The sequence below is a fragment of the Cuculus canorus genome, chromosome 14 (assembly GCF_017976375.1).
Source record: "Cuculus canorus isolate bCucCan1 chromosome 14, bCucCan1.pri, whole genome shotgun sequence".
Lineage (NCBI taxonomy): Eukaryota > Metazoa > Chordata > Aves > Cuculiformes > Cuculidae > Cuculus > Cuculus canorus.
The window spans coordinates 14,423,569-14,446,440 of record NC_071414.1 but is presented as its reverse complement, the minus strand read 5'-3'; the positions used below and the strand labels follow the sequence as shown (position 1 = coordinate 14,446,440).

Below are 22,872 nucleotides of genomic sequence, written 5' to 3'. Positions count from 1 at the left end.
TTCTCCTCGTTGTCCACGGCGGGGGGGGTGTCGGGGCTCAGCCGTGACTGCGTTTGCCCCACCCGGTGCAGCGCTACCTCCAGGACAGCAGCGCGCCTGCTGTTCCCGCTGCGCCCGCCAGGCGGTGCCACAGTACCCCCATGCGATTCTCCCCGCCCCTCCGCTCTTAGCCCCGCCTATCGCACCCGCCCTCAACGAATCGCCCCGCCCCTCATCTGATCGCCCCGCCTATCACACCGCCTCCACCAAATTGCCACGCCCCCTTGGCGCTGTCCCCGCCCCTCAACCCCTCGCCCCCGCCCATCGCCTTCACCGCTCCCCGTGCGCATGCGCGACCCGGCGCGGTCAGCTGAGCCTGCGGTCACGTGACAGCGCGCCCGAAGGAGCGGGCCCGGCCGGGCCGCGCGGGGCTGCGAGGTGCAGGCAGCGGGAGGGGGACCCCGGGGGAGCGGGGGGCAGGGACGGGCCGGCAGCCTACGGGGCAACGGGGGCGGGGCAGGAAGGTGGTGGCAGCGCTTATGGGTGCTCAGGGGTCGCGGGGGTGGTGGCACCTGGTATGAGTGCACAAGGTTCCCTGGAGTGGTGGCAGCGCTTGTGGGTGCTCAGGGGTCCCTGGGGTGGTGTCACCTGGTATGGGTGCTCAGAGGTCCCTGGGGTGGTGGCATTTGGCATGGGTGCTCAGGGGTCCCTGGGGTGGTGGCAGCGCTTATGGGTGCTCAGGAGTCCCTGAGGTGGTGGCATCTGACATGGGTGCTCAGGGGTCCCTGGGGTGGTGGCATCTGGCATGGGTGCTCAGGGGTCCCTGGGGTGGTGGCATCTGGCATGGGTGCTCAGGGGTCCCTGGGGTAGTGGCATCTGCCATAGGTGCTCAGGGGTCTCTGGGGTGGTGGCATCTGCCATAGGTGCTCAGGGGTCTCTGGGGTGGTTTCACTTGGTATGAGTGCTCAGGGGTCCGAGGGGTGGTGGCACCTGGCATGGGTGCTCAGGGATTCCTGAGACTGCTGGCATCTGACATGGGTGCTCGGGGGTCCCTGGAGTGCTGGCACCTGACGTGGGTGCCCAGAGGGGGCCCCACGCATTGTAAGTTGCAACCATGCTCCTGTGTGAGGGTGCAGGGTGGAGGGGAAGCAGGGCAGCGCAGCTGGGGTGGGAGGTTTCGGAACTGGGGAATTTGTGCTGAGCAGCCTCCCTATGGAGAGAAGTTGGGCTGGGGGAACTGTGCTGTGCTGTGAAGTATTGGAAAGGTGTGTTTGGAGGTGACTCTGGGATGGCGAGAGCACAGGAACAAGAGGACTGAAGCTGCAGGGATGCAGCTGATGCAGCTGTTGTGTCTGGGAGGTGTCCTGCTTGAGTGGGTAGGGGTGGGGAATCTTGACAGTGCTGGCTCTCCCTTGGGTCACACTGAAATGGATTACGAGCAGTGCTTTGGAAATAAAGGATTCAACATGTGAGACGGGAAGCGGTGGTGGGTTTTGCTGTGCAGCTCTCTTTTCTGGCAGGTTTTGTGTTACCTGTTCTGCTCACAGTCCCTTCTCAGCTGGAGAGAGCTGCTGGGGTGAGCAGCAAGTTGTGTCTCGCTTTTGACTTCTGGCGTGGGGTTGTCACTCTAAGGGACAAATTGCTGTTACTTTGCTGACCATGGTGAAATTGCTCATGTGTGTAGGGGGTAAAAAATGCACATGAAAGTGGCTGAGGAATCAGGTCTAAAGTGGAAACTGAATGTGGCTGTTCCTGTCTTTGCTCTTTATAATGAAGAGGAAATAATGTGGTGGAGTTTTGCTTTGGTTTGAAATATTTGTTGTCTGGATGAGACAAGTTTTGCAGCTTCTTGTTGGTTGCGGGGGAGCTGAGTGCTTGTTCCCTGCTGCTACGCAACCCTTAATCCAGTCACAAAGAAGGCAAGTCACGATGAATGCATTTTCCTGGCTCTTCAAAGCAAAAAGCAGACAGGCCTGCTTGGGGGGGTGAATAAATCATGAGGAGTGATCAGAGAGACTGATGTAACCATGTTGTGTTTTATCTGGAGGATGTTGCAGCTGGGTACTTCAGATAACACAGGTACTTCAGATAACATCCTTGGGGAGGGGTATTTGCACCTGACCCAGCCCTGGCACCCCTCTGCCTGCTGTCCTTGCCCAGTACCAGCCCCTGGTGCTTGGCAAAGCCTCCCAAGTCTCTTCCCTGCCTCTCAGGCCCGTCACTGGTGACAAATAGCTTCTAACGCTTTCCTTGTGTAAACTAATGCTGCCGCTTTTCCTGGTTCCTGCCTTGCCACACCACCCTGGCCGTGGCCGAGCTGGTTCAGGGCATGATTACATGGCCTGGCTGCAAGGGAGGAGTCTGGACAGGAATGATCTATGTGCTGCCTTCAGCTCTGGAGCGCCTGTCTGCATCCCAGCTTGCCTGAACTGGGCTCACCGCTGCTCTGGAGGGTAGTATTGCACGGGACATGCCAACTCTGCTTTCTGCTGCTGGTGTTGCCTGGTGCTGCAGGAAATAAAGCAGCATTGTTGTGGCCTAGGAAGATGTTCCTGGAGCAAGCATTCAGAATTGTGCAAAGTCCTTTACTCCCTACTGCCCTTCTGGTTGCAAGGCTGGACCTTCCCAGTTATTTCAGCCTTGGCTTTCTTTTTTTTGCCTGTAGCAGCCAGATTTGCAAAGAGTGGTGCTGGGTGGAGGATATCTGCATGGTCTGGGGATGGAGAAGGACCCTAGCAGCCTGGGCTGAGTTTCTCCTGCGCAGCCCAGTGTTAAGTCTGTGCCTGGGTTGCATCCTGTGGACACTCGCATGACCCAGTGGCTGCATGAGGAGCCCTCTGGCAGGAAACGAGACAGTTTGCGGCAGCAATATTTCTCTGCTGCTTCCGCTTGGCCCCAGGCTGCTCCCTGCCAGTGCTGGAGGACAGATGATGCCTGAGACAGTGACAGCGCAGAGGAGCCTTGGGGCAGCGACTGAATCGACAGGCTGTGTGGCAGGAGACTGATAGATAAATTTCCCTGCCTCTGGTGCTCTGTCTCAGCAGGTACCTGGGATGCTGGATGCTGACTTTGAGAAGCAAAGGCTCTTTTTAGGAGGGGAACAGCAGGCTGTGCAGAAGTAATAGGAGCTCTTTGAGACATGTGTGGGAATTAAAACAGCTGACTGCTTTCCAGCTGAAGGCAGGAGGCTTGTGTCCTTGCTGAGAGTTTGTGCTAGTGCTCCTGGCTTACTGGACCGCTGGGATTTTCTGGAGCAAGAGCTCTGGGCTGTGCAGATGCCTCAGACTGGGAGGCCTTTTAGTTCTGCAAACACCTCTGTGGCTCTGAAAGCTTTGGGGTGGATGATTTGCCGTCAGCACACAAACTGTGCTCCTTTCTGAGGGAGTGCTGCTGGCCTGTCCCTCCCTGCCCCGTTGCCTGGGGCTGTGGTGCCATGCTTGCCACCATTAGAGCAGGGGTACACAGGTCCTTTTCTTAGCACAAAGCGGGTCACATCCAGGCTCAGCCTGCCGGATCCTGAGCCCGTCCCACCTGGGTGTGCCTGAGCTGGGGGCATGAACCTGCAGGAAGAGATGGTGGGAATGTGCCATGCACCTTTGACCTTGGGACATGCTGGCTCTGTGATTGCTTGGGCGGGAGTGCATTGCTTTATAAAAGCCCTGGAGGAGACCTTGCTCCAGCAGCATGAGTGGGTCTCTCTGCACGATGGCTGACCCCAAGGTGCCTGAGAAGGGAGATATGGAGCTGGGCACCCCTAATGCAGCTCCCTCCACAGGGACCATGTCCACCCGGCGCCTCCGCAGCGAAGACTACAATGACTACAGCTCTACAGATGTCACGCCGGAGGGGAGCCCGTCTGGTGGCATCAATGGCTTTGCCCACCCTGAGTCTTATCAGCGCTTTGGAGAGACGAATGGGACAACGTGAGTGACACTTCCCTCCCTCCTGGGCTGGCCCAGCACCTGGGAAGGGTGGAGGAGGTAACGGTGGCTTCCTGCTGCCTGCCTGCTTTGCTGGATGATGGTGGAGCTGTGGTTTTATGGGGAATATTCTTGAGGGTGATGGGGGTAGAGCTGTGGTCCTGCCTCCACAGCTGCTGTCACCAAAGGGCTGCCCCAGCGTGGTGCTCTGCCTGCCAGTGAAGCTGAGCTTGCTGGCAGCAGGTAGTGTTTGATGCTTTACCCAATATTCCCCCACTTCAATTATGTTTGATAGGGACTGTGCTGGGCACACAGCATGTCCAGCTTCAGAGGATACCTGAGAGGGTTGCAGCCATGCCCTGGGGATTTTCTTGTGCCTTATTCATCCAGCTGGACAGAGGATACTGTCCCTGCCTGAGGGAGACCAGCCCCTTCAACTTGGAGACTTTCTTGTGCAGCCCCTTGGTGTTGAGCTGCAGACACGCTGAGTTTTTGCTCAAAGCTGGTTCTGCAAATGCCCACCCAACATCTATTTGTTGAATCTTTGCCTCTAGTCGTTCTTGGTGCCACTGGGCTGAGCTGGGTTCGGGGCACAGGATCTGGAGCTGCATGCGCATTTACAGCAGCATCTCAGAGCAGTGCTGGACCTGAGCAGGATGAGCCAAGGGCTGAGACTATGTGTGGTCTGGGTTGGGCATCTGCCAACAGTCACCTCTGCATCTTCTCTCCCTCAGGTGGTACCAGACTCTGATCCATCTCCTGAAGGGGAATATTGGCACGGGGCTGCTGGGGCTGCCTCTGGCTGTGAAGAATGCTGGCATACTGGTAAGGTGTCTCTCAGGCCAGAACAGCCTTGGGGGGTGGCGGCTTGTCTCCCTGCCAAGATGCCTCTTGGTTTTCAGTGGCTAGTGAGCTTTTGCACTCTAGGCTCTGTGGCTCTGTTTGCTGCTGGGACTGTCCTGGCAGCTTCTGCATCGTGCTGGCTGATCTTCAGGAGTGTGTGTGAGTTTGGGCTGTGGTTTCCTTTGCTGGGGCCAGGCAGGGCACTGGGGCTCTGCCCCTGCAGTATCTGCCCCTTTCTTCCCAAACGGTCCAGGCTGCACTTGGGTTGCATCTCCTTGCCCTGGTCCTGTGGACAGGAGCTTCAGCACTGCCTCTGCTTTGACTTGTCCTAGCGAGTCCATGCTGAGCAGGCTTTGTGCCTCGTGATGGTCCTACGAGCACAGCATGCATGTAATGAGCATCATCAGTCAGTGGTTAAAGCTGGTGGTGAGACATGGTGGCACGCTTCCCTCTGTGGGGAAGCCATCATGTGAGATGGCCCAACCTCTTGGCTCTGGCCATGTTGAGATCAGTGGATGTGATGTGGCTTTGCTGCCTGAGGTTACACTTGGAGGTCAAACAGCAGCCCCTGGTTGCTGTCGTATCTCTTCTGTGCATCTGTCGCATCGCTTCCCCGCATCTGTCGCAACACTCCACCGTGTCTGTATTGTGCCTCAGCAACTGCTTGCTGCCTATGTGAGAGGTGAGGGCACCTCGTTGCTCTGCTGTGGTTCCCTTGCTCAGTGACACAGTGTTCTCCTCACTCAGACTGAAAAATAAAAAGAATTTAATAAGAAAATTTCCTTCCTTTGTCTGGACCCCTTTGGCACTTTTGTAGTGGTGATGTGCAAGATAGTTTGAAATACAATCTTGGAAGTACTTTGCTATGCCCAAACTGCACCAACTCTCTGCTTTTGCAGCCAAGCTCTTGGCTCTCTGCGGGGTTACTTGATCCTGGGAAACTGGTTCCCAGGAGCAGCAGGTGAGCTCTGGTTCAACATCCAGCAGTGTTTTGGCTCACCGAGCCGAGGGGGTTTTGTCTGGATTAAAACACATTGTGCAACTCTGCCTTTGGCCATCAGAGTGCAGCCTTCCTCCTCTCTTCCCCTGCAGCTGGGTCCTCTGAGCCTGCTGGTGATGGGAGTCGTGGCTGTGCACTGCATGGGCATCCTGGTGAAATGCGCACATCACTTCTGCTACAGGTAAGGAGCAACCCCCCTTCTTGGCACTGCTGCTCCTACAGATCTTCCTTCCTGTGGGTTTTCTGAAGCCTGTGTCAAAGTTGCCCATGTTGAAGCCTCAGTTGGCTTTTTCACAGGAACTATTTTCCTCTTAATGTTGTTGTTTGCCTTTGGATCTGGCAGATGGAGCCAGCATGACGTCCCTTCTCTTTCTCTTCTCTGGACAGGTTCCAGAAGCAGTTTTTGGACTATGGAGGTGCTGTGATGTATGGGCTGGAGTCAACTCCCAGCGCTTGGCTGCGGACACACGCTGTCTGGGGAAGGTACCTGTTCCCTCCAGGCACAGAACTTGTCTTGAAGCTCTACGTGTACTGCAGTTGGGACAGATGAGCCAGCTGGTCTCTGAGCTGTGCCAGCAGATGAGCACAAGTGATGTAAAATGTTATTCCACTCACCTGCCTGAAGTGTTCCATGTCCCTCGGGGAATAACATTGAGGTCTTTGACCCAGTCCTGTTCCCAACCAGATATGGCTTCTACTAAAAGGGTGGGAGAAGTAGGTCTCTGCAGCATAACAAAGGGGCAAACATGTCCTGCAGTGCTAGCCCATCTTGTTAAGACTGTGAGTGTGTCTAATGGCTGCTCCCAGGGACTACCAACTCCATGGATGTCCCACATCATGTTGCATAGATATTACACACAGATCACTTTGCACATCAGATGCTGGGAACATCCACCTGTTCCTGTGTCTGGGGAGTGTTGTTTCCATCTGTGACAATTCAGAAGCAGACTGGAGATGCTAAATACCAGGTATGCTAAATACCATACCTGAGGACGGTCCTGACCCCATGGAGGGGGTGGGAGGGAGAGATTAGAGAGCTTGAGGTCTGTAAGGTTAGATGGCAATATGATCCTCTTTCCTGTGGCCACACAGCACCTGGTACCTGAAGTGATCTGGATGTGCTCTGACCTGTACATCTCAACCTGTACATCTCATCATCTGGGGAGAGCAGCATGGATGCAGTGTTTGAGTGCAGCCCCATGCAACCCCAGTGGGCTCTTGCTTCTGTGTGGCCTGGGTAACAAATGGTCTTTCTTCCTCAGGCGTGTAGTGGGACTCTTCCTGATCATCACTCAGTTGGGTTTCTGCTGTGTATACTTCGTCTTTCTGGCTGACAATCTGAAACAGGTCAGACTTTCTCCCTCCTTGGTGAGCAAGGGGAAAGCAAGAGGGGATGTGGAGGCATGTGGGTTGTTCTTAGCCCCTGTGTCATGTTCTCTGCCAAAGGTCTATTTTCTCCATCTGATGCGGCTCAGGAGGGTACTGGTCTTCTGCCGAGGTATTTTTGAGGACTGGTTTTCCTGTTCAAACAGGACAGTTTGAGATTCCAGGGGAAGTGGGAGCTGTTCCTCATTGGGGAATGCAGGAACACAGTGAAAGTAGAGGGACTGTGCCTTTGATGTCCTGTCTGCCTCAGTTAATAGTTTTATTGATACCTCATGTAGATGGTAATGGGTACCAGCATCTGCTGTGAATCTCTCTGTTCCCTTTCTGTTTGCATTCCCGTTTCTTGCCTCATCCCATGACTCTGGAGCCTAATTACATCTTTAGGGAAAGTTTCCTTCTGCTAGGTGTTGGGAGGAAATAAACAGGAACCTTGAACCACTTGGCTGGCTCTTGCACTGCAAGTAACTGGGAATAACAAGTCCCAGTTGCCAGCCTCCACCAGCTTGACACCTTGCGATCACTGCTTGGGGTTGTTCCCCGCTGCACTCCTGTTCTACTCTTGCAGTGGTGGTTTGGTCACTACCACCACGGCTGTGCCCTTTGCCAGAACTTCCCTGATGCCCGTCGGCTTCAGAGGTGGTGCCTGGGGTGGCGAAGTGGGAGTCTGCCAGTGGGTGGCAGAGGTTGGACAGTCTCTGCCACCTGCTCTGGGAACAGCTGCTGAGGAGATTCCTTTGGCTGCCCTGTGGGATGGCCAGGGGGAGTAATTGGGTTAGCGCTGATGACCTGATGCCAACAGCGCTGAGAGCAGGAGTGAGCAGGATGCCTGCTGCTGGTCTCCTGTTCCCTGCAGACAGCCCCTTGCTGCTGTTTCCAGCCCTTCACAGCGCAGACTGAAGGCTGGCTCCCACTGCAAGGGAAACTTGCAAAAACCCGCATACCCAGCCCATTTTAGGCCATAGCTAGGAAACCGCTTGGCTTCAATTCTTGAAGTTTTTGAGTGGGGAGAGGAAAATGTTGCTGCTTTCTTTTTGTGGTGGGAACTGCTGTGTTAGATGGAAGCAATGGTGCAGGTAGAACCTTGGGTGAGGTGCTGCTGTGCTGGGCAGAGCTTTGGCTTGGAAAATGGCTTTGGAGCAAGCCACAGAGAGGTGAGGCAGGCCAGTGCTCTAAGGAACACTGCCACATAGGTGCATGGTTCTGTGTATCCTATGGAGGATGCTGATTTGCGCAGAAGCTCTTTAGCCTCTCTTCTGGGGCAGGACTTGCTCTGGAGCAGGTTAAATTAGTTTGCAGGCAGCTCTTTTGCTGCAGTGGCCACACAGCACCTGGTACCTGAACCAACTTGATCGTGGTTCTATCAGTGATCCACAGTATTTCCATGCTTTTGGCAGAGATGACTCAGCCACATGGTCCGTGGGGTAGAATTGTCTCTAGAGGTGAGCACGTGTCCTGAAGTGCCTTTGGGATGAAAGACCCCAAGGAAAGGATTACTTCCCATGGAGAAAGTGAAGTTGGGGGCCAGCAGTAGCTTCCAGGTGTCCTTGCATGGGAACAGGGCACTGACTGGCTGAAAGGACACCTGATGTTGAGTACAATGTGGTGCAGCAAAAGGAAAATGACCTTTGAGGAAGTAACACTTGATGTCTTTTTAATCTCAACCTCTGCCCTCGTTGTACTCAGCTGCTGGGTTCTCGTGCCTAGGAAGCCTGGGCTCAGGCAGGTTTTGCTGTCTCAGCCACGTGCGGTAGCTAGTTCCACCTCTGCTCCTGGCAAGGGAATGGGGATTTGCTTTGAAACCATCTGAAAACCTGTTTTGCTTTGATTTTTAGTCAACTAGCTGTATATGAAAGTGAGCTGATGGAGTAGTATTCTGACCCACCTAGGATGGGCTGCCAAGATCTTTGGCTTTCAGACCTGTGTGATTGGGTTCATCAAGCTTGCCTGTGCTTCCCCAGGTCGTATCTGCAGCGAATGGCACCACCAATGACTGCACATCGAACAGGACGGTGGTCATGACCCCCACCATGGACTCCCGGCTATACATGCTTTCCATCCTGCCTTTCGTGGTGCTGCTCACATTCATCCAGAATCTCAAGATCCTGTCTATCTTCTCCATGCTGGCCAACGTGGCCATGCTTGTCAGCCTCATCGTGATCTATCAGTACATTGTCAGGGTACGTGTATATGGCTCCCCTCTGTCATTTCTGTGATGTCCTGTGTTTGTCAGGCGGAGGGAGCTCAGCAGGGGGGTGTTTGCATGCTGTGGGGTGCTGCTCGCTGCCGTAGGCACAGTGGTTACCCCTGGCCTGCAGGGCTTTCACTGCAGTGTGGAGCTTTGATGGAGAGTGGTGAAAAGGAGCCAGGTCCTCCTCATCCTCCCCATGTCTGAATTCTTTGTGGGCTTTTTTCCAGGACATTCCTGATCCCCGTGACCTGCCTCTAGCAGCAGCGTGGAAGACTTACCCTCTGTTTTTTGGCACTGCGATCTTTGCTTTTGAAGGCATTGGGGTGGTAAGTCTTGGCGTGTGGCAGTGGGGCTTCCTGGATGGGAGGCTCAGCCCGTGCTTGGGCTTGCTGCTGCAGCACCTGCTCTGCATTGCAGCTGTATCTGCAGATGAACTTCTGTGACAGCAGCCCAATTTCTGGGGGATGCTGTTTGCTTTAGCCTGCAGGCTATCTCCTCTTGCTTCCATCTGAGGCTGGAGGAGCACATTCTCCAAACCTCAGGAGGCTGGCTGCTGCTTTGAAGTTGGCTGTATCTGGCACTGGACTGGGCTGTGCTGGGAGTGCATGGGCAGCTGCTATTGGCTCCGCTGGCTGGCCTGTGGACGAGGACTTGTCCTCACTCTTGTTACAAGGCTGGATCCTGGATCTGACTAGGTGGGAGGCCAAAAAGCATGACAAAAAAATTACAGTCCGTTCCTTCCCGCCCTGCTAGGGAGGCACTGAGATCCCTCTGGCAGCCACGTGACCCTAGCCTGCTGTGGGGCTGGATTTGCATGGGCCTCTCATAGGGGATGGTGTAAATAGGCAAACTGTGTGAAAGAAGCTGGATGGGTGGGCGGAGAGGTTAATGGCTCCCTCAGATCTTGTGGGTTGTTTCTAGGAGCTCCCTTCAAAGCAGGAAAAAGTGTTTTCATCTCTTAATAGAAGCTGGTTGTGTAAACACAGGGCTGGAAAGGGCCAAATCCATTACAGGAGTGTTTATCAAATGCTCTGCCCAGGGCAGAGGGCTCTTGCTGGCATTGAGGCACAAATTGTCTCTTCCTCACCTGACTTGGAGGTGAGTAAGCAAATAAAAGCTTTTTTTGTCCTGCCTCCTCCCCAGCCCTGCCACTGTGTCTCTTCTTGGAATTCTCACCACTTAAGGACAGCTATAAAAATGTTTGCTGAGGTCCTGTATTTGAAAGCAAATGTTATTGGTAGAGAGGTGAAGGACTTGGCTCTGTCCTCTTTTTTTTTTTTTATTGTCCTGCCTGGTTGAAATCTGCCCAGATAAACTTGATAGGAGAGGAGAAAATGTCTTGGTCTTTCCAGGTCTGCTGGGATGAAAAAGACAATGGATGATGATGGCACCATCCCAGTGGGCATGGCTGTGCTGTTTTGGGGTGTGGAGTGTAATGCAACCAAGGAATGGAGTGGATGGCATCACCCCAAGGCTCTGATGGGCACAGCTCCTGCCAAGGGGAGGGAGCAGGTCCCTTTGTTAAGGTGAAGGAATGAGTGGCCCTGCTGAGGATTTGCCATGCCGAGCATGAAGGTCTCAAATGGGAGCACAGAAATCGGATCTCCAGTCTGCTGGCTTTTTCATCTGGGTTCTCCAGATGTGAGACCATCCTGTGCCCTGGCATGGGGAGCTGCGCTTGGACATGGGGTAGCCCCTCCTGCTTTCCAGCACTGAGGGGTATAGAGCAACAGGAGCAACCTTCTCTTCTTCCTCTCCCAGGTGCTGCCTCTGGAAAACAAGATGAAGAACCCCCGGCAGTTCCCAGTTATCCTCTACGTGGGGATGACCATTGTCACCATCTTGTACATCAGCCTAAGTGTCCTCGGGTACCTGCGCTTTGGGGCGGACATCCAGGCCAGCATAACCCTCAACCTGCCCAACTGCTGGTGAGACCCCACGGGGAGTGGAGGGGTTGAGGCATAAGGAGGGAGGGCCCCAACCAAGGCGGCAGGAGAGGGAGCAGTGGAAGATGTTGCTCATTAGGAGAACTGATCTGGTTGAGCTTGTGGAAGGATCAACCATGCTGCAGCCAAACTGTCCAAAGGAGCTCGTCAAGAGTTGTCTGATGTATGGGGTTGTGAGGCTTGTTGCTGCAGTGTCTGAACTTGGTCTTGGCTCTGCAGCTCAGAGTCCCTGGTGGTTCCTGCATGGGTAGGTACAGCTCCTGCCTTTTTCTTGGAGCCTTGTGGTGTCTTTTCGGGGGCTAAACAGTGCTCTGTCTGGCAGATGTTGAACACAACCCATGTGCAGCAGCACTATAATGTCATAGAACTGTGCAAAGAAATACTTCCCTAAATGAAGCACATGAAGAACTAGAGCTGAGAGCTCCCAGAGGGAGTGAGGTGTGATGTCTCTGCGTGTGGGCAGAGACATCTTGTTTGCAGCCCTGGAGCCTAAACTCCCACTCCTGGGCTCTGTGTTGTGCCTGGATGTAGCTCGGCTTGAGCCAACAGCCAACGCTTTGCCTGTGAGTGCTGGTTCCATGAGGATACCCCTTCCTTCCTCAAGGGGCTGAGCTCTGCAGCTCCCCAAACCTGTCTGCCCTCCTCTGGGATCTGGCAAGTCCCCTTGAGATGCTCCGGTTCCTGTCTGGAGCCTTATGGAAATACACATGGCCTGACCCTGTACCTGCTTGCCTAGAGGGGATATTTCTCCTCTCGCCAGGGCTGGTGGCTGTGGCAGTTGCTGGCTGTGCCACATGCAGGTTTGTCCTGGGGGTGAGGGGTTGCTCGGTATCACAGCTTCATATTCATCCTGGAGGAGAAATGCAAACAGTTTCTCTTGCCTTTGGGACAAGAAGCGTGGGGCCTGCAAATGTTGAGAATAAATATCTTTTCCAGCTTACTCTGTTTGGGAGTATTTAAGAAAGCCCTGGAAAAAACCTCATCTCTGTTGTGTCTTACAACATGCTGCTTTGGGGTGTCTGGCAGACCTGGCATTGACAGGCAAGGAAGAGCTGAAGAACTCTGCTCTACACGCTGCAGAGATGCTGATTGCACAGCAGCATCTCCTGTGCAGCTGAGAGCTGGCTTGGATGCCATGAGGCTTCTTGGAAGGCTGTCCTATGGCAATAGAATTTCTTCGAGTTTGCGTAGGAGCACTCTAAAGTTCAACAGTTTCTCTTTGATGTTTCTGCTGGCTTGAAATCCTGTAAGAGACCAGAGTGAGAATTGAGCTGGGAGTGCCTGTCCCTCTCCCCAGCCCATTCTCTCTGCTCTTAGCTGCTGCCCAACACCGTACGGTGTGACTTGCTGCCTCTTCCCCACTGTTGAAGTGGGTTTGGGCAGGACTCAAATTGTGAGTCACTGGTGGGCTTCCGCATACTGGCTCATAGACCTGTGCATCTGGGGCTCTGGAGAAAGCAAAGATAGAGCCTGTTTTTGCTTTAATTATTGCTATGTGGGTTTCAATTTGAGTTCATGGACTTTCTTTCATGTTGTATCTGTGTAGTGACTGAACTGCTGGATGTTGGTGTGACAGGTCTGGCTCCTGCTGACAGCCTTGCCTTGTTCCCTGCAGGGGCTGGGAGCCCTGCTAAATCCTTGCTCTCAGCGAGGAGGGATGGGGCAGATGGAAAAACATACCTGTGTTGTAGGGAGATCTGAATCCTGCCATGCCACGTACAGTAGGTGTGATTCCTACCAGCTCAGCAAGCGAAGTGAGGTGTGGAGGGGATGAAATCTGCAGCTGCTCCTGAGGTTGGAAAGCAGGTCACATTCAGGTCTTGGGCTCTGCAGGGCACCAGGCCATGCCACAGCCTGTAACAACGTCTGCTGCCCTGTAATGCTGCTCAGGGGTTTCTCTGGGAAGTCTCAGCTTTGTTTACTCTGAAGGGTGGCGTTCCTTTGGAAGAGGGTAATAGGATTTCTGTGACTTGCTAGGCTACAGAAAGATCCTATTTTAAATGCACGTTGCTAGGAGTGTCCATGCTTTCTGTCAAAATACTTCTCTGAAAAAACTAGGGTTTTTCAGGTAGTAAGAAGAGAATAGCCCTTTGGAAGGAGCACATAGGGGTACCTGGGCATGTGGGAGGGCTCCTGTGGGCTCCTGAGGGCTTCCTGTCTCTGGGGAAGGTGTGCTGTCATTGTTGCGATCCAGCATGCAAAATGCTTTGGTATTTGTGCATATTGCTTCCTGGCAGAACATTCAATGGAGGCTGTAAATATTGCACTTGGAAATTGGTTATCTAAAGTAAGGGCTGGGATATTTGGGCTAAAGCATTGACTGCTGTGTTCCTATGCATAAATCTGTAGGTGGTGGGTGAAGACTTGCTCTTAAAATGAGTGTTTTGCTGTTCTGCTTTGTCTGCGGGTTTTCTTCCCAGCAGTAAAAGCTGTTGGGTTGCAACAGCTGGTCATAAGGGCTGTGGGTAAGGAGTCATGGAGTTTGCCCGCAGCATAGGAGACAAGGTTAGGGTTATGGTGGAGATGCTGCATCCTTCCTTGGCTGTAGCCATTGCCTGGGGGTCTGTAGAATGGATTCAATGAACGTGTTGGGAATTGTTGAGTTACTGGATGACTAAGGACTTTCCCAGCCTCATTTCTCTATAACCGCAGCTTCCTCAAATGAGGAGCGTGTTGGTTCCCAGTGCCCAGGTCTAACCGCAGCCTCCGAAATACTGTGCTGCTATGCAGAAATCCCTCCTCGCATTCTTGGAAGAGTTGCTTCACCCCACCATCTGAAGAGTGAAGAAATGCTGTACCAAGGGGGGAAGATGTTTGGTTGCGTATGGCCAGTTGGAGATAGATAATGGCAGAGCTTACAGTGAGAGGAACATATGCAACTTCTTGCAGCTCGTTGGGATGGCCTGCTATGGCTTTCTGAGTTGAGTTGGTGGTTGCTGTGGTTGGCAGAGCAGGACTCTGTGTGGACCTGTTTTCTGTGGCTCATGGCTAGCGCTTGAGTTCTTCCTCTTGGTATTTAAAACGCCCTTTGAGCTTGTTGTCCTGGTTCCTGACCTGTACAGTGTTGATACCCAACCTTATTCTGTACCTTTTTTAATAACAACTCTTAATTGTGGATTGCCTCGCAGCACTTTATGGCTTTACAGCATCACTTAACTGAAGACACAATGATAAGATATGCAGGCTGTGTGGCAGGTAGCTCAAGGCTACTGTGCACTCAGGTTGTGTATGGCTGAGTGGGCGCACTCTGGACTCTGTAATAGCTATTTCTGTGGAATCACACAATAATTCAGGTTGGAGTTGGGGAACAGGTGGGGCTGTATGTAATGTAACTAGATGTCAATTCTCTTTTAGAGAAGCTTGTTCTGCTCTCAGGAAGCTGGGAACAGAAACAAGGTAGGGAGGTGGCTTTTTGCCCGCCTGCAAGAGTTGTGCTGCTGCAGGCATGTTACCCTGCTGCTGTATTGCTGTAGGATCTAGGATGTGGTGAGATCTGACTCGGAAAGAGCCCAAGACTCTGTTTGCAACCTGTGTGCACTCTGCCTTCCTTCTGCACAGACCAAACTGCTCTTCTAACTGTCTTCCCCTCAAGCGTGTATTATGCAGCATTCCAAAAACAGCTGCTCCTTTTTCTTGTATGGAGGAGGTTGAATTGCAGGTGGTGATGGTGACATTTGCATTGCATTTGCTTTGTAAGCCCAGGCTTATTCCAGCAGTGCTGCCCTCTGCCCCCCTCCCCAGAAGCCAAGCAACAATGCAAATCTGTGAAATATTTATATCCGTAGCTGAAAAGCCTCTTTAAAGGTATTCTTCATCTCCTATTTTAAGATGGAGAATATAATCCATCTGGTTACAAATAAAAGAAAAGGAGCTTTTTTATTTCCTTCAGCTTGGAGGATGGATTTTATTAGTAAAGGTCAAGGTGAGAAACCTCTTGGATACAACTTCATTCTTGGTTGCTGGCCAGAAGTCAGGATTCCAAGCTCCTGGCGGTACTGGTGCTAGTGGATATTTTGGTGGTGTCTATTTGAAGCAATCATTAAGAAGGCCACCCTGTATCACTGGAGACCTTGCGAAGTCCAGCTTGGTCAAATGGAGAGGGTGGTGTGGAACCTGTATTCCTCCTTAGGGAATGAGGTAGCTGGAGGACTCTACTGTGTGCATCCAAAGGCAGTGTGACTGTGAGCCCAACACAGGCAAAGTGCAGGAACAACCACAAAGCCACGGATAAAATAAGAAGAATAAATTTATTTTTGTTACCTCGCAGTCTGGGGCAACTCTGAGATCAGCACCCAGTGGAGGGAATACAACTGGGGGCACGCAGGCACCACAGAGCTTGGTCCTTGCTTACGACCCAGGGTGGCTCTGGGTAGCACCTGGAGAGAGATGAGAATGCAAGCGGGAGGATGCAGGCACTTTGGAGGTCTCTGTGTATTGAATGCATCCCCCCTAATTTTCCAGGAGAATTTGCAGGAGGGGTGACTATTTGGGCTCAAAAGTCCTTTTCAGCAGAGCATTGCCCTTCTGCTTTCTGCTGTTGCTGTCATGGGGGCTTGAGCAAGTGTGTGTCTCACTGGCTTTCCTCCTTCTCGTTTGCAGGCTATACCAAGCCGTCAAGCTGCTTTTCTCCTTCGGGATTTTCTTCACGTACGCTGTGCAGTTCTACGTGCCTGCCGAGATCATCATTCCTCCCCTTGTTGCCCGGGTGTCGGAGCGCTGGGGCTGGCTGGTCAACCTGCTGCTCAGGGTGGCCCTGGTCGGTGTGACCTGTGAGTAGAAAGCAGCCTGTCAGAGTTCACCTGTGGGAGTGTGGCACCTCTATTCTTGCCATGTGCTGGTGGAGCTGAGAGCCTCCACCTCTTTCCTTGCTACCTTTTGCCACCTGCTACTAAAGCCCTTGCAGCTGGGAGTCTGCTGGAGTGCTGTTTGCCATACACAGTGTGCAGCCAGGCCACTCGTGCCTGCGTGACAGGGGGCACGGCTGCAAAGGGGTCACTGACTGTGAAGGGGTCACTGACTGTGAGGGAATGGATGTCCTTGTACACACACGATTGCAGTGTGTAGCACAGCAGAAGACAACTGACAATGGTAGATGATGCATAACCCAGCATGCCTGTGGCCACAGGACAAGTTTGGTTGAATGAATCCCACGTGGTCCCTTTCCCTTGATATTGTTTGGTGCATGCAGTGGTGATGTGGAGCAGGCTGCCAGGCTCGAACGTGGCGGACCTTTGGGAAAAGTGTGGAGCAAATCAGGTGCAGGAGTATCTGATTTTGTCTCGCTTTGATTCCTGAAGGCTAAATCCTTGCTGTTGTCAGCACAGCTGAGAGGCTTGACTGAGCTCTCAGGCAACATTTGCTGAAAAAGAGCTTTTCTTCGTGGCTTAATGCTGCTGATGCACCAGAGATGAGCATCAGGGCCCTGGCATCACATCTCAGATGCCTTTGTTTGGAGCTTGAGGAATGTGATGCTAACTCAAAGGTGGTGGAAGTGGCCGAGAGCAGGATGCTGCTGGTTTCTGGGCTGTTGCTAATGGGGAACCAGAAATGCAGCGTTAACAGAGGCGAGCAAAGCCCCGTTTCCTTCATGCTGAATTTCTGAAACACCTTCTGCCTTGATGCCCGCAGTTGGAGGGTCTGTGCAGGGATGAAATCCTACCATGCCAGACCATGCGCTTTGGCCACCCTGAAGCCTGCCTGCGGGATGGGAGCCTCTCCTGGAGGGTGCTGAGTTGTGCCTGAACAGAGGAACAAAGGCTTGGAGTGATGGGATGGCTTTAGGCTCTGGCAGTGGCTCTGGCATTTGGGAATAGGGAGGCAGCAGAAGTGTTGGTGGAAGGATACTGCTTCCTTTTTACCTCCTTCCCTTCCCATATAAAAGATTGCTGTGGCTGTTGGCGAGCATGAAAGCAGTTGGGGGGTTGCATGAATATTCATTGGATGATTGTGTGGCCGCAGAACAAGCCCGAATCATGGCTTTGGCTTCCAAAGAGAGGATGCAATTTGGTGTATGGGTGCACTTCAAAACGAGTGCACTTAAAACTCCTTTGAATTAATATCTGCAGAAAGCATGACCGTTGCCCCCGAAGGCTGAGGACTGCAGCTGGTGCTTTAGCGCTGCTTTGTTTTAGAAGGGGGTTAGTAATTTTGTTTATTTTGAGTCCAAAGAGTGGTGTGGGGTGGGCTGAGGATGCTGTTGGCGGTCAGCTGCTCTGCTCTCACCACAGGATGCTGCTTGCAGCAGAGACCTGGCATAGTGCTCCTTTGGCTCTGTGCAAGGCTGAGCACCAAGATAAACTTCCTCCAGGTCAGCTCAGCAGGGACCTTTGCTGCCGTTCCCCATGGTCGAGGGATGGTTCGTCTCTAGGCTTATCCAGATGACAGCAGGGCTGGAGTGGTGGCATTGTGCAGGAGCGTCTCCTGATTGTGTTTTTGCCTGCTGTCAGTCTCCCATCAGTCTTCCACCTGCTGTGGTGTTGCCTGTGATCTTTGGCACATGAAGGTTCCAAGAGCCTCTCTTGCCTGTAGGTGATTGCCAAGAAGTGAACAAATCCCTCCAGTGAGGAGCCCTGAGATGACCCTTCTCCACTGAGGCTGTAGCTGCCATGATTCTAGGTGTCTCCTATTTCTAATCAGAGCTTTCAAAGTAATTAACCAGTTTATTTCTTTTGGTCACTTTGATTAAGTGCTGGAGTCTGCTTTGCATGCAGACAATGTTCTTCTGTTCTCTGGTTGTCTTTTCCTCGGGTTTGTTTGACCAAAAAAATCTTGAGTACAGAGGTTCCTGCGGATGGGAAGTAAGTGTGCTGAGGGGCACCATACAAAATGGGACCTTGATGATCCTTTGTTTTAAATCTGCTCCCCAAATACCAACACTGTGGTACCTCAAGAGGAGCCCAGAAGCGGTAACGATTGTAGGCTGGTTAGAAGGAGACGGCATCATCCCTCCATCCCCCTCTGGCCCCGAGCAGAAGGAGGGGGAGCAGGAGTACAGCGGAATTTGTACTGCTAAGTGTGAGCTGTCGGAAGTCTCCCAGGGGGATTTTCTTTGGCTGCAGTTTTTACCTAGCAAATGTTCTCCCCTGGGCTGTGCCATAGGCGCTCTGCTGCTGGAGCGACTCTAAACGCATGCAAACCACACAGATTTATTTGGGGTGAGGGGAGATAGCTTTTTCCCTCCTGCTTTTATGGGGTTTCTGAGGCTTTACGTCTGCCCAGGTGTGGAGAGCAGGAGTGCTGGCTCTTATGGGGGGAGCTGGGGGTGCTGGCAGCTGCTCTTCTGCCAGTGGCATCTGTTTGCCAGGAGACCCCTCCTGCTCAGCCCTGGAGTTTTCTTTGGCAGTGCCCAAAGTGACAAAAAAGGTTTGGTCTCTGTGCTATGCTTCGTTAGCTCAATACAACAGCTTAATTGCTTGTTGGGGAGGAGTTGCTGGAAACACGTAGCCACGGCTTCAAAGCTCTTGTCTCAGGGAAAAGGGCAGAGGTATGATTCAAACTGATTGCATCTCTGCAGTGGGTTTTTGCTTGCTTTGACTCAGGGGAGTAGGGTCTCTGCTCTCCAGGTATCAGCAGCACTAATATTGTGTTTACTCCTTCTCCAGGTGTTCTGGCCATCCTCATCCCGCGCCTGGACATCGTAATCTCACTTGTGGGCTCTGTCAGCAGCAGTGCCCTGGCTCTCATCTTCCCCCCGCTGCTGGAGATCGCCACCTATTACGCAGAAGGCATGCACCCCCTCGTCATCGTCAAGGACATCATCATAAGCGTCTTTGGCTTTGTGGGGTTTGTGGTGGGGACATATGAAGCGCTGGTGGAATTGATTGCGCCCGCCGCCACTGTTGTGAATGCCACCAGTGTCATGGTGCAATGACAGTCCCCCTGCCCTGCCAGCCCCTCTGGGTGCCATGTTGGGGGCACATGGGCACTGGGCGCTGCTGGTCCCCTGGGGACAGTCTCTCCTCTCCTCGTGGGAAATGTGGGTTTGGTCGGTGAGCGGATGGGGTTGCCCTGCATCATGGTCACCCATGGCTCTGACTGGGGAGGTGAGATCCAGCCGGGGGTTAGGGCAGTGCCTTCCTTGGGGGCTTTTTGGGCAGGTGGTACAGCAAAACAGCCTCCCTGGGTACCGATGTAAATAGTCACTTTGAAAGGTGAGGAATCCTGGGGAATGTACATTATGATTTTATTTTATTTTTTAAAATCCCAACCTTTCTGTAATTCCACCGTCCCTTCAGTCAGGACGGGGAACAGGGACTGCTCTTTTATGTGCCAGTTTTGTTTTTACTCCCCCTCAGCACTTTATTTTTACAGCAACAGAGAAACCTCAGCTCAGGTTGGAGAGCGTTGGAGCTGCCTCCTCACCTCAGCCCTGTGGGGATGGCAGGCAGAGCCCAAGGTGCAGAGCATCCCAAGGCACCCAGCTGTCCTGCGCTGGGATCCCTGGGCATGGGCTTTGGCTTCTGCATTCTCCAGCTCTGTTTCCAGCTTCCCTGGGGGCTGAGCAGGGCTGGAGCTGGGCACTGGGCACAGCACTTCCTGTCCTGGGAGGCTTTGCTGAACCCTGGGCAACTCTTTCAGTAGTTACACTTCTTCCCCTGTGTAGCGCACGTACCAAACACGTGTGGCTTTGAGAAGCATTAGGAGCCGAGGTGCATGGAGAGCAAATGGGTTCTGCCACAATGAGGGTCCGAGCCTTTGGCTCAGATGCTCCCCCTTCGTGGGATGGGGTGAACCCAGGGGTCACCATGTGCTGCCTGCATGCCACAAAAATGCATTGCCTTGTTTACAGTGCCTGAGCTGGCCCTGGCACACTCCAGCTGCATCTACAGGCCATTGCTGAATGTCAAATCACCCCCAAAAACACCCTATGATAATTTTTTTTAACCCTTTCTCTCCTGGTCCCATTTTCTCCCTGGTGGCATCCTCTGCCCCAGCTCTGTATCCCCTGGTAGGAGGCAGGTCTCTGGTGCTTCTCCCTGTGCTTCTATTGTTTCTTGCATTGTAGCTGGTGTGTGCCTGGTGGGGATGGTCTCTGCCATGCCGCTGCTTTCCTTCCCATTGGTGACTGCGGCTTCCTTCCTTGCCTTTCTGTTGAATTAATTCATTTTTAACACAGGAGCACAAATATATCTGAGAATCACAGAACAGTTTGGGCTGGAAGGGGACCTTTAAACCCATCCTGTCTAACCCCCCTGCAGTGAGCAGGGACATCTTCAGCTCAGTCAGGTTGCTCTCATCCAACCTGGCCTTGAATGTTTGCAGGGACGGGGCATCCACCACCTCTCTGGGCAACCTGGGCCAGTGTTTCACTACCCTCAGCATAAAAACCTTTATTCCTTGCATCTAGTCTGAATCTCCCCTCTTTGAGTTTAAAACCATTCCTCCTTGTCCTGTCGCAGCAGGCCTTGCTAAAAAGTTTGTCCCCATCTTTCTTGTGAGCATCCTTGAATACTGGAAGGCCATTATAAGGTCTCCCTGGAGCATTCTGTTCTCTGGGCTGAACAACCCCAACTCTCAGCCTTTATTCATAGATGTGCTTCAGCCCTCTGATCATTTTTGTGCCCCTCATCTGAACCCACTCCAACAGGTCCATGTCTTTCCTGGGCTAAGAGTTCCAGATATGGATGCAGTACTCCAGATGGGGTCTCACCAGAGTGGAGTAGAGGGGAAGAATCACCTCCCTTGACCTGCTGGCCACTCTGCTTTTGATGCAGCCCAGGATACAGTTGGCTTTCTGGGCTGCAAGCGCGCATTACTGGCTCCACCAGCGTTCCCAAGTCCTTCTCAGCAGGGTTGCTCTCAATCCCTTCATCCGCCAGCCTGTATTGATACCAGAGACTGCCCCCACCCAGGTGCAGGACCTTGCACTTGGCCTTGTTGAACCTCATAAGGTTCATATGGGCCCACTTCTCAAGCTTGTCCAGGTCCTCGTGGGTGGCATCACACCCCTCGGGTGTGTCAGCAACATTACTCAGCTTGGTGTCATCCTCCATGAGATGTCTTTTCTTAAGAGATGTTAAAGCTGCCCCTCTGCGACCCCCCTGTGTGGGCCAGGCTCCTCCCTGCCAACACAGCGTCTCCCGTGTGCTAGCACCGTGGTAGCTTCCTTTGGAGAGCTTTTTCCCCACATCCCGCTGCGGCCATGCCTCCCTGGGGTGGGCAAAGGCACTGATGGTGGTGGGAAAGCAGCATGAATGTAGTTCTGGTGGACTGCATTCCCAGCTTCGATGGAGGGCGAGTGAGGCTTGGGTTTATTTTTGGTGTTTGACCAGCCTGTGGAAGAAGACGTCTGCAGAGCGCTGTCCCTGCAGCCTGCCTCCTCCATGTGTGGAATTTCAGTGTCTTGCACTGTGTCCCCTTTGCTGGCTCTACTGTGAGTGCCCTGTGCTGGTACATGGACCCACAGCCAGGTGTGGGGTGGATCTGTGCCGCGTCACTCCTTTTCTGCCCCTCAACTGCTTGCTGCATCTCTTGGTGCTCACTTCATTTCCTCCGAGTCTGTGCTGGTGAAGGTTTCGCGATGCTCCTACATTGTTTGGTTAAGGGCAGAGCAAAGCTTTAAGTCAAGTCCTCCATCTGGGGAACACTGCGGTGATAGAGAGCAAACACCCAGGTCTAGGATGTGGCTTCAGGGTGTGCCATGCATGAGAAAAGTGCAATATTCATATCCATTACCATGTAGTGACCCTGAGGTGGCCCTTGGGGGTTGGGTGCAGAAATGTCACCCTTGGCAGAGAAGGCTATGCTATGAGGAGCAGATACTTGCCCCCAGTGCTGTTGGTACCCCACAAGAAGGCTGGCTGGTAGCTGTGTGACAGGGCCTGTCCTCAGCCTGGCACTGAGCATCAGTGGATTTGCTAGCAGGGCACAGAGCATCCAAATCGCTTTGCAGTGAGTGGTGAAGACCTCGTTTCTCATGATTCTGGGATATCACAACAGCATTAAAATGTTTTTTGCAGTTCTACACTTTTCTCTGGGTGGGCAGGAGTGGTTGGAGTTGGGGCCAGGCATGTTGGTGGGGCACGTGGCATGAGGGCCAGGAAGACCTGACACAGGACCCGATGGACATGAAAACTTGACACTTGTGTATCGTAGGCTGCTCTGTAACCAAGGAAATTGTCTGTGTAAATATAGTCATGATTAATGTGTGTCTGGTGCCTATGGATCGTGTCAGTGTACAGCATGTGTAGCTGCTCAGTGGAAGAGCTGGTGCTGCACCTGAATCATGTATCTTACTTTAATCAATAAATACGGTCTATTTTTTATGTGAAAAGGCTTGGGAGGGGTGTGTGTGTGTGAGATGGGGGTTTCTCTTCTGTGTGGGAGCTGTAAAGCTCGAGCAGGTCTGGAGGTCTCCAAGGGTTACTCTACTGTGACGGGCTGGATGGGGCAGTGGTGTGGCATTAATGCCAGAGGACATGCTACAACTTTTGGGACTCTTCTTTCCCCCTTCTTTGTTTTTATTTTTGCAAATATCATCCAAGCTTGGAGACCTGGAACCCAACAGGCTCCTGTGGTTTCCTCAACCCCGTAGCAGCATGCAAGACTCCCTGCTCTGCTGAGGGTTTCAAGTAAAAGTGTCTCAGCTTTGCTGCTCTGAAAATTATCAGT

At 52.8% G+C, this 22,872-nt stretch overlaps 1 protein-coding gene across 2 annotated transcripts; it reads left to right on the top strand.

Annotated features, from left to right (window-relative positions):
- Positions 1 to 307: 307 nt before the first annotated feature.
- On the top strand, positions 308 to 22,531 carry LOC104059634 (proton-coupled amino acid transporter 1). 2 transcript variants are annotated; one of them, XM_054079770.1, is made up of 11 exons: positions 308 to 417; positions 3,755 to 3,902; positions 4,634 to 4,724; positions 5,835 to 5,923; positions 6,130 to 6,225; positions 7,005 to 7,089; positions 9,087 to 9,305; positions 9,544 to 9,642; positions 11,078 to 11,244; positions 15,862 to 16,031; positions 18,864 to 22,531. In XM_054079770.1, the coding sequence occupies exons 2-11, from the start codon at positions 3,760 to 3,762 to the stop codon at positions 19,130 to 19,132; spliced, it is 1,428 nt and encodes a 475-aa protein (XP_053935745.1). In that variant the 5' UTR covers positions 308 to 417; positions 3,755 to 3,759; the 3' UTR covers positions 19,133 to 22,531. The 2 variants fall into 2 exon arrangements, with proteins under 2 accessions (XP_053935745.1, XP_009559628.2); XM_009561333.2 differs by lacking the exon at positions 308 to 417 and adding an exon at positions 1,270 to 2,058.
- The last annotated feature ends 341 nt before the right edge of the window (positions 22,532 to 22,872 follow it).

Excerpts from the sequence above, each read along its gene's own strand:
- LOC104059634 (XM_009561333.2), top strand. The coding sequence starts at position 2,007 with ATGTTGTGTTTTATCTGGAGGATGTTGCAGCTGGGTACTTCAGATAAC. Across the intron at positions 4,725-5,834 it reads TGAAGAATGCTGGCATACTG|CTGGGTCCTCTGAGCCTGCT; the intron begins GTAAGGTGTCTC and ends CTTCCCCTGCAG. Across the intron at positions 6,226-7,004 it reads ACACACGCTGTCTGGGGAAG|GCGTGTAGTGGGACTCTTCC; the intron begins GTACCTGTTCCC and ends TTTCTTCCTCAG.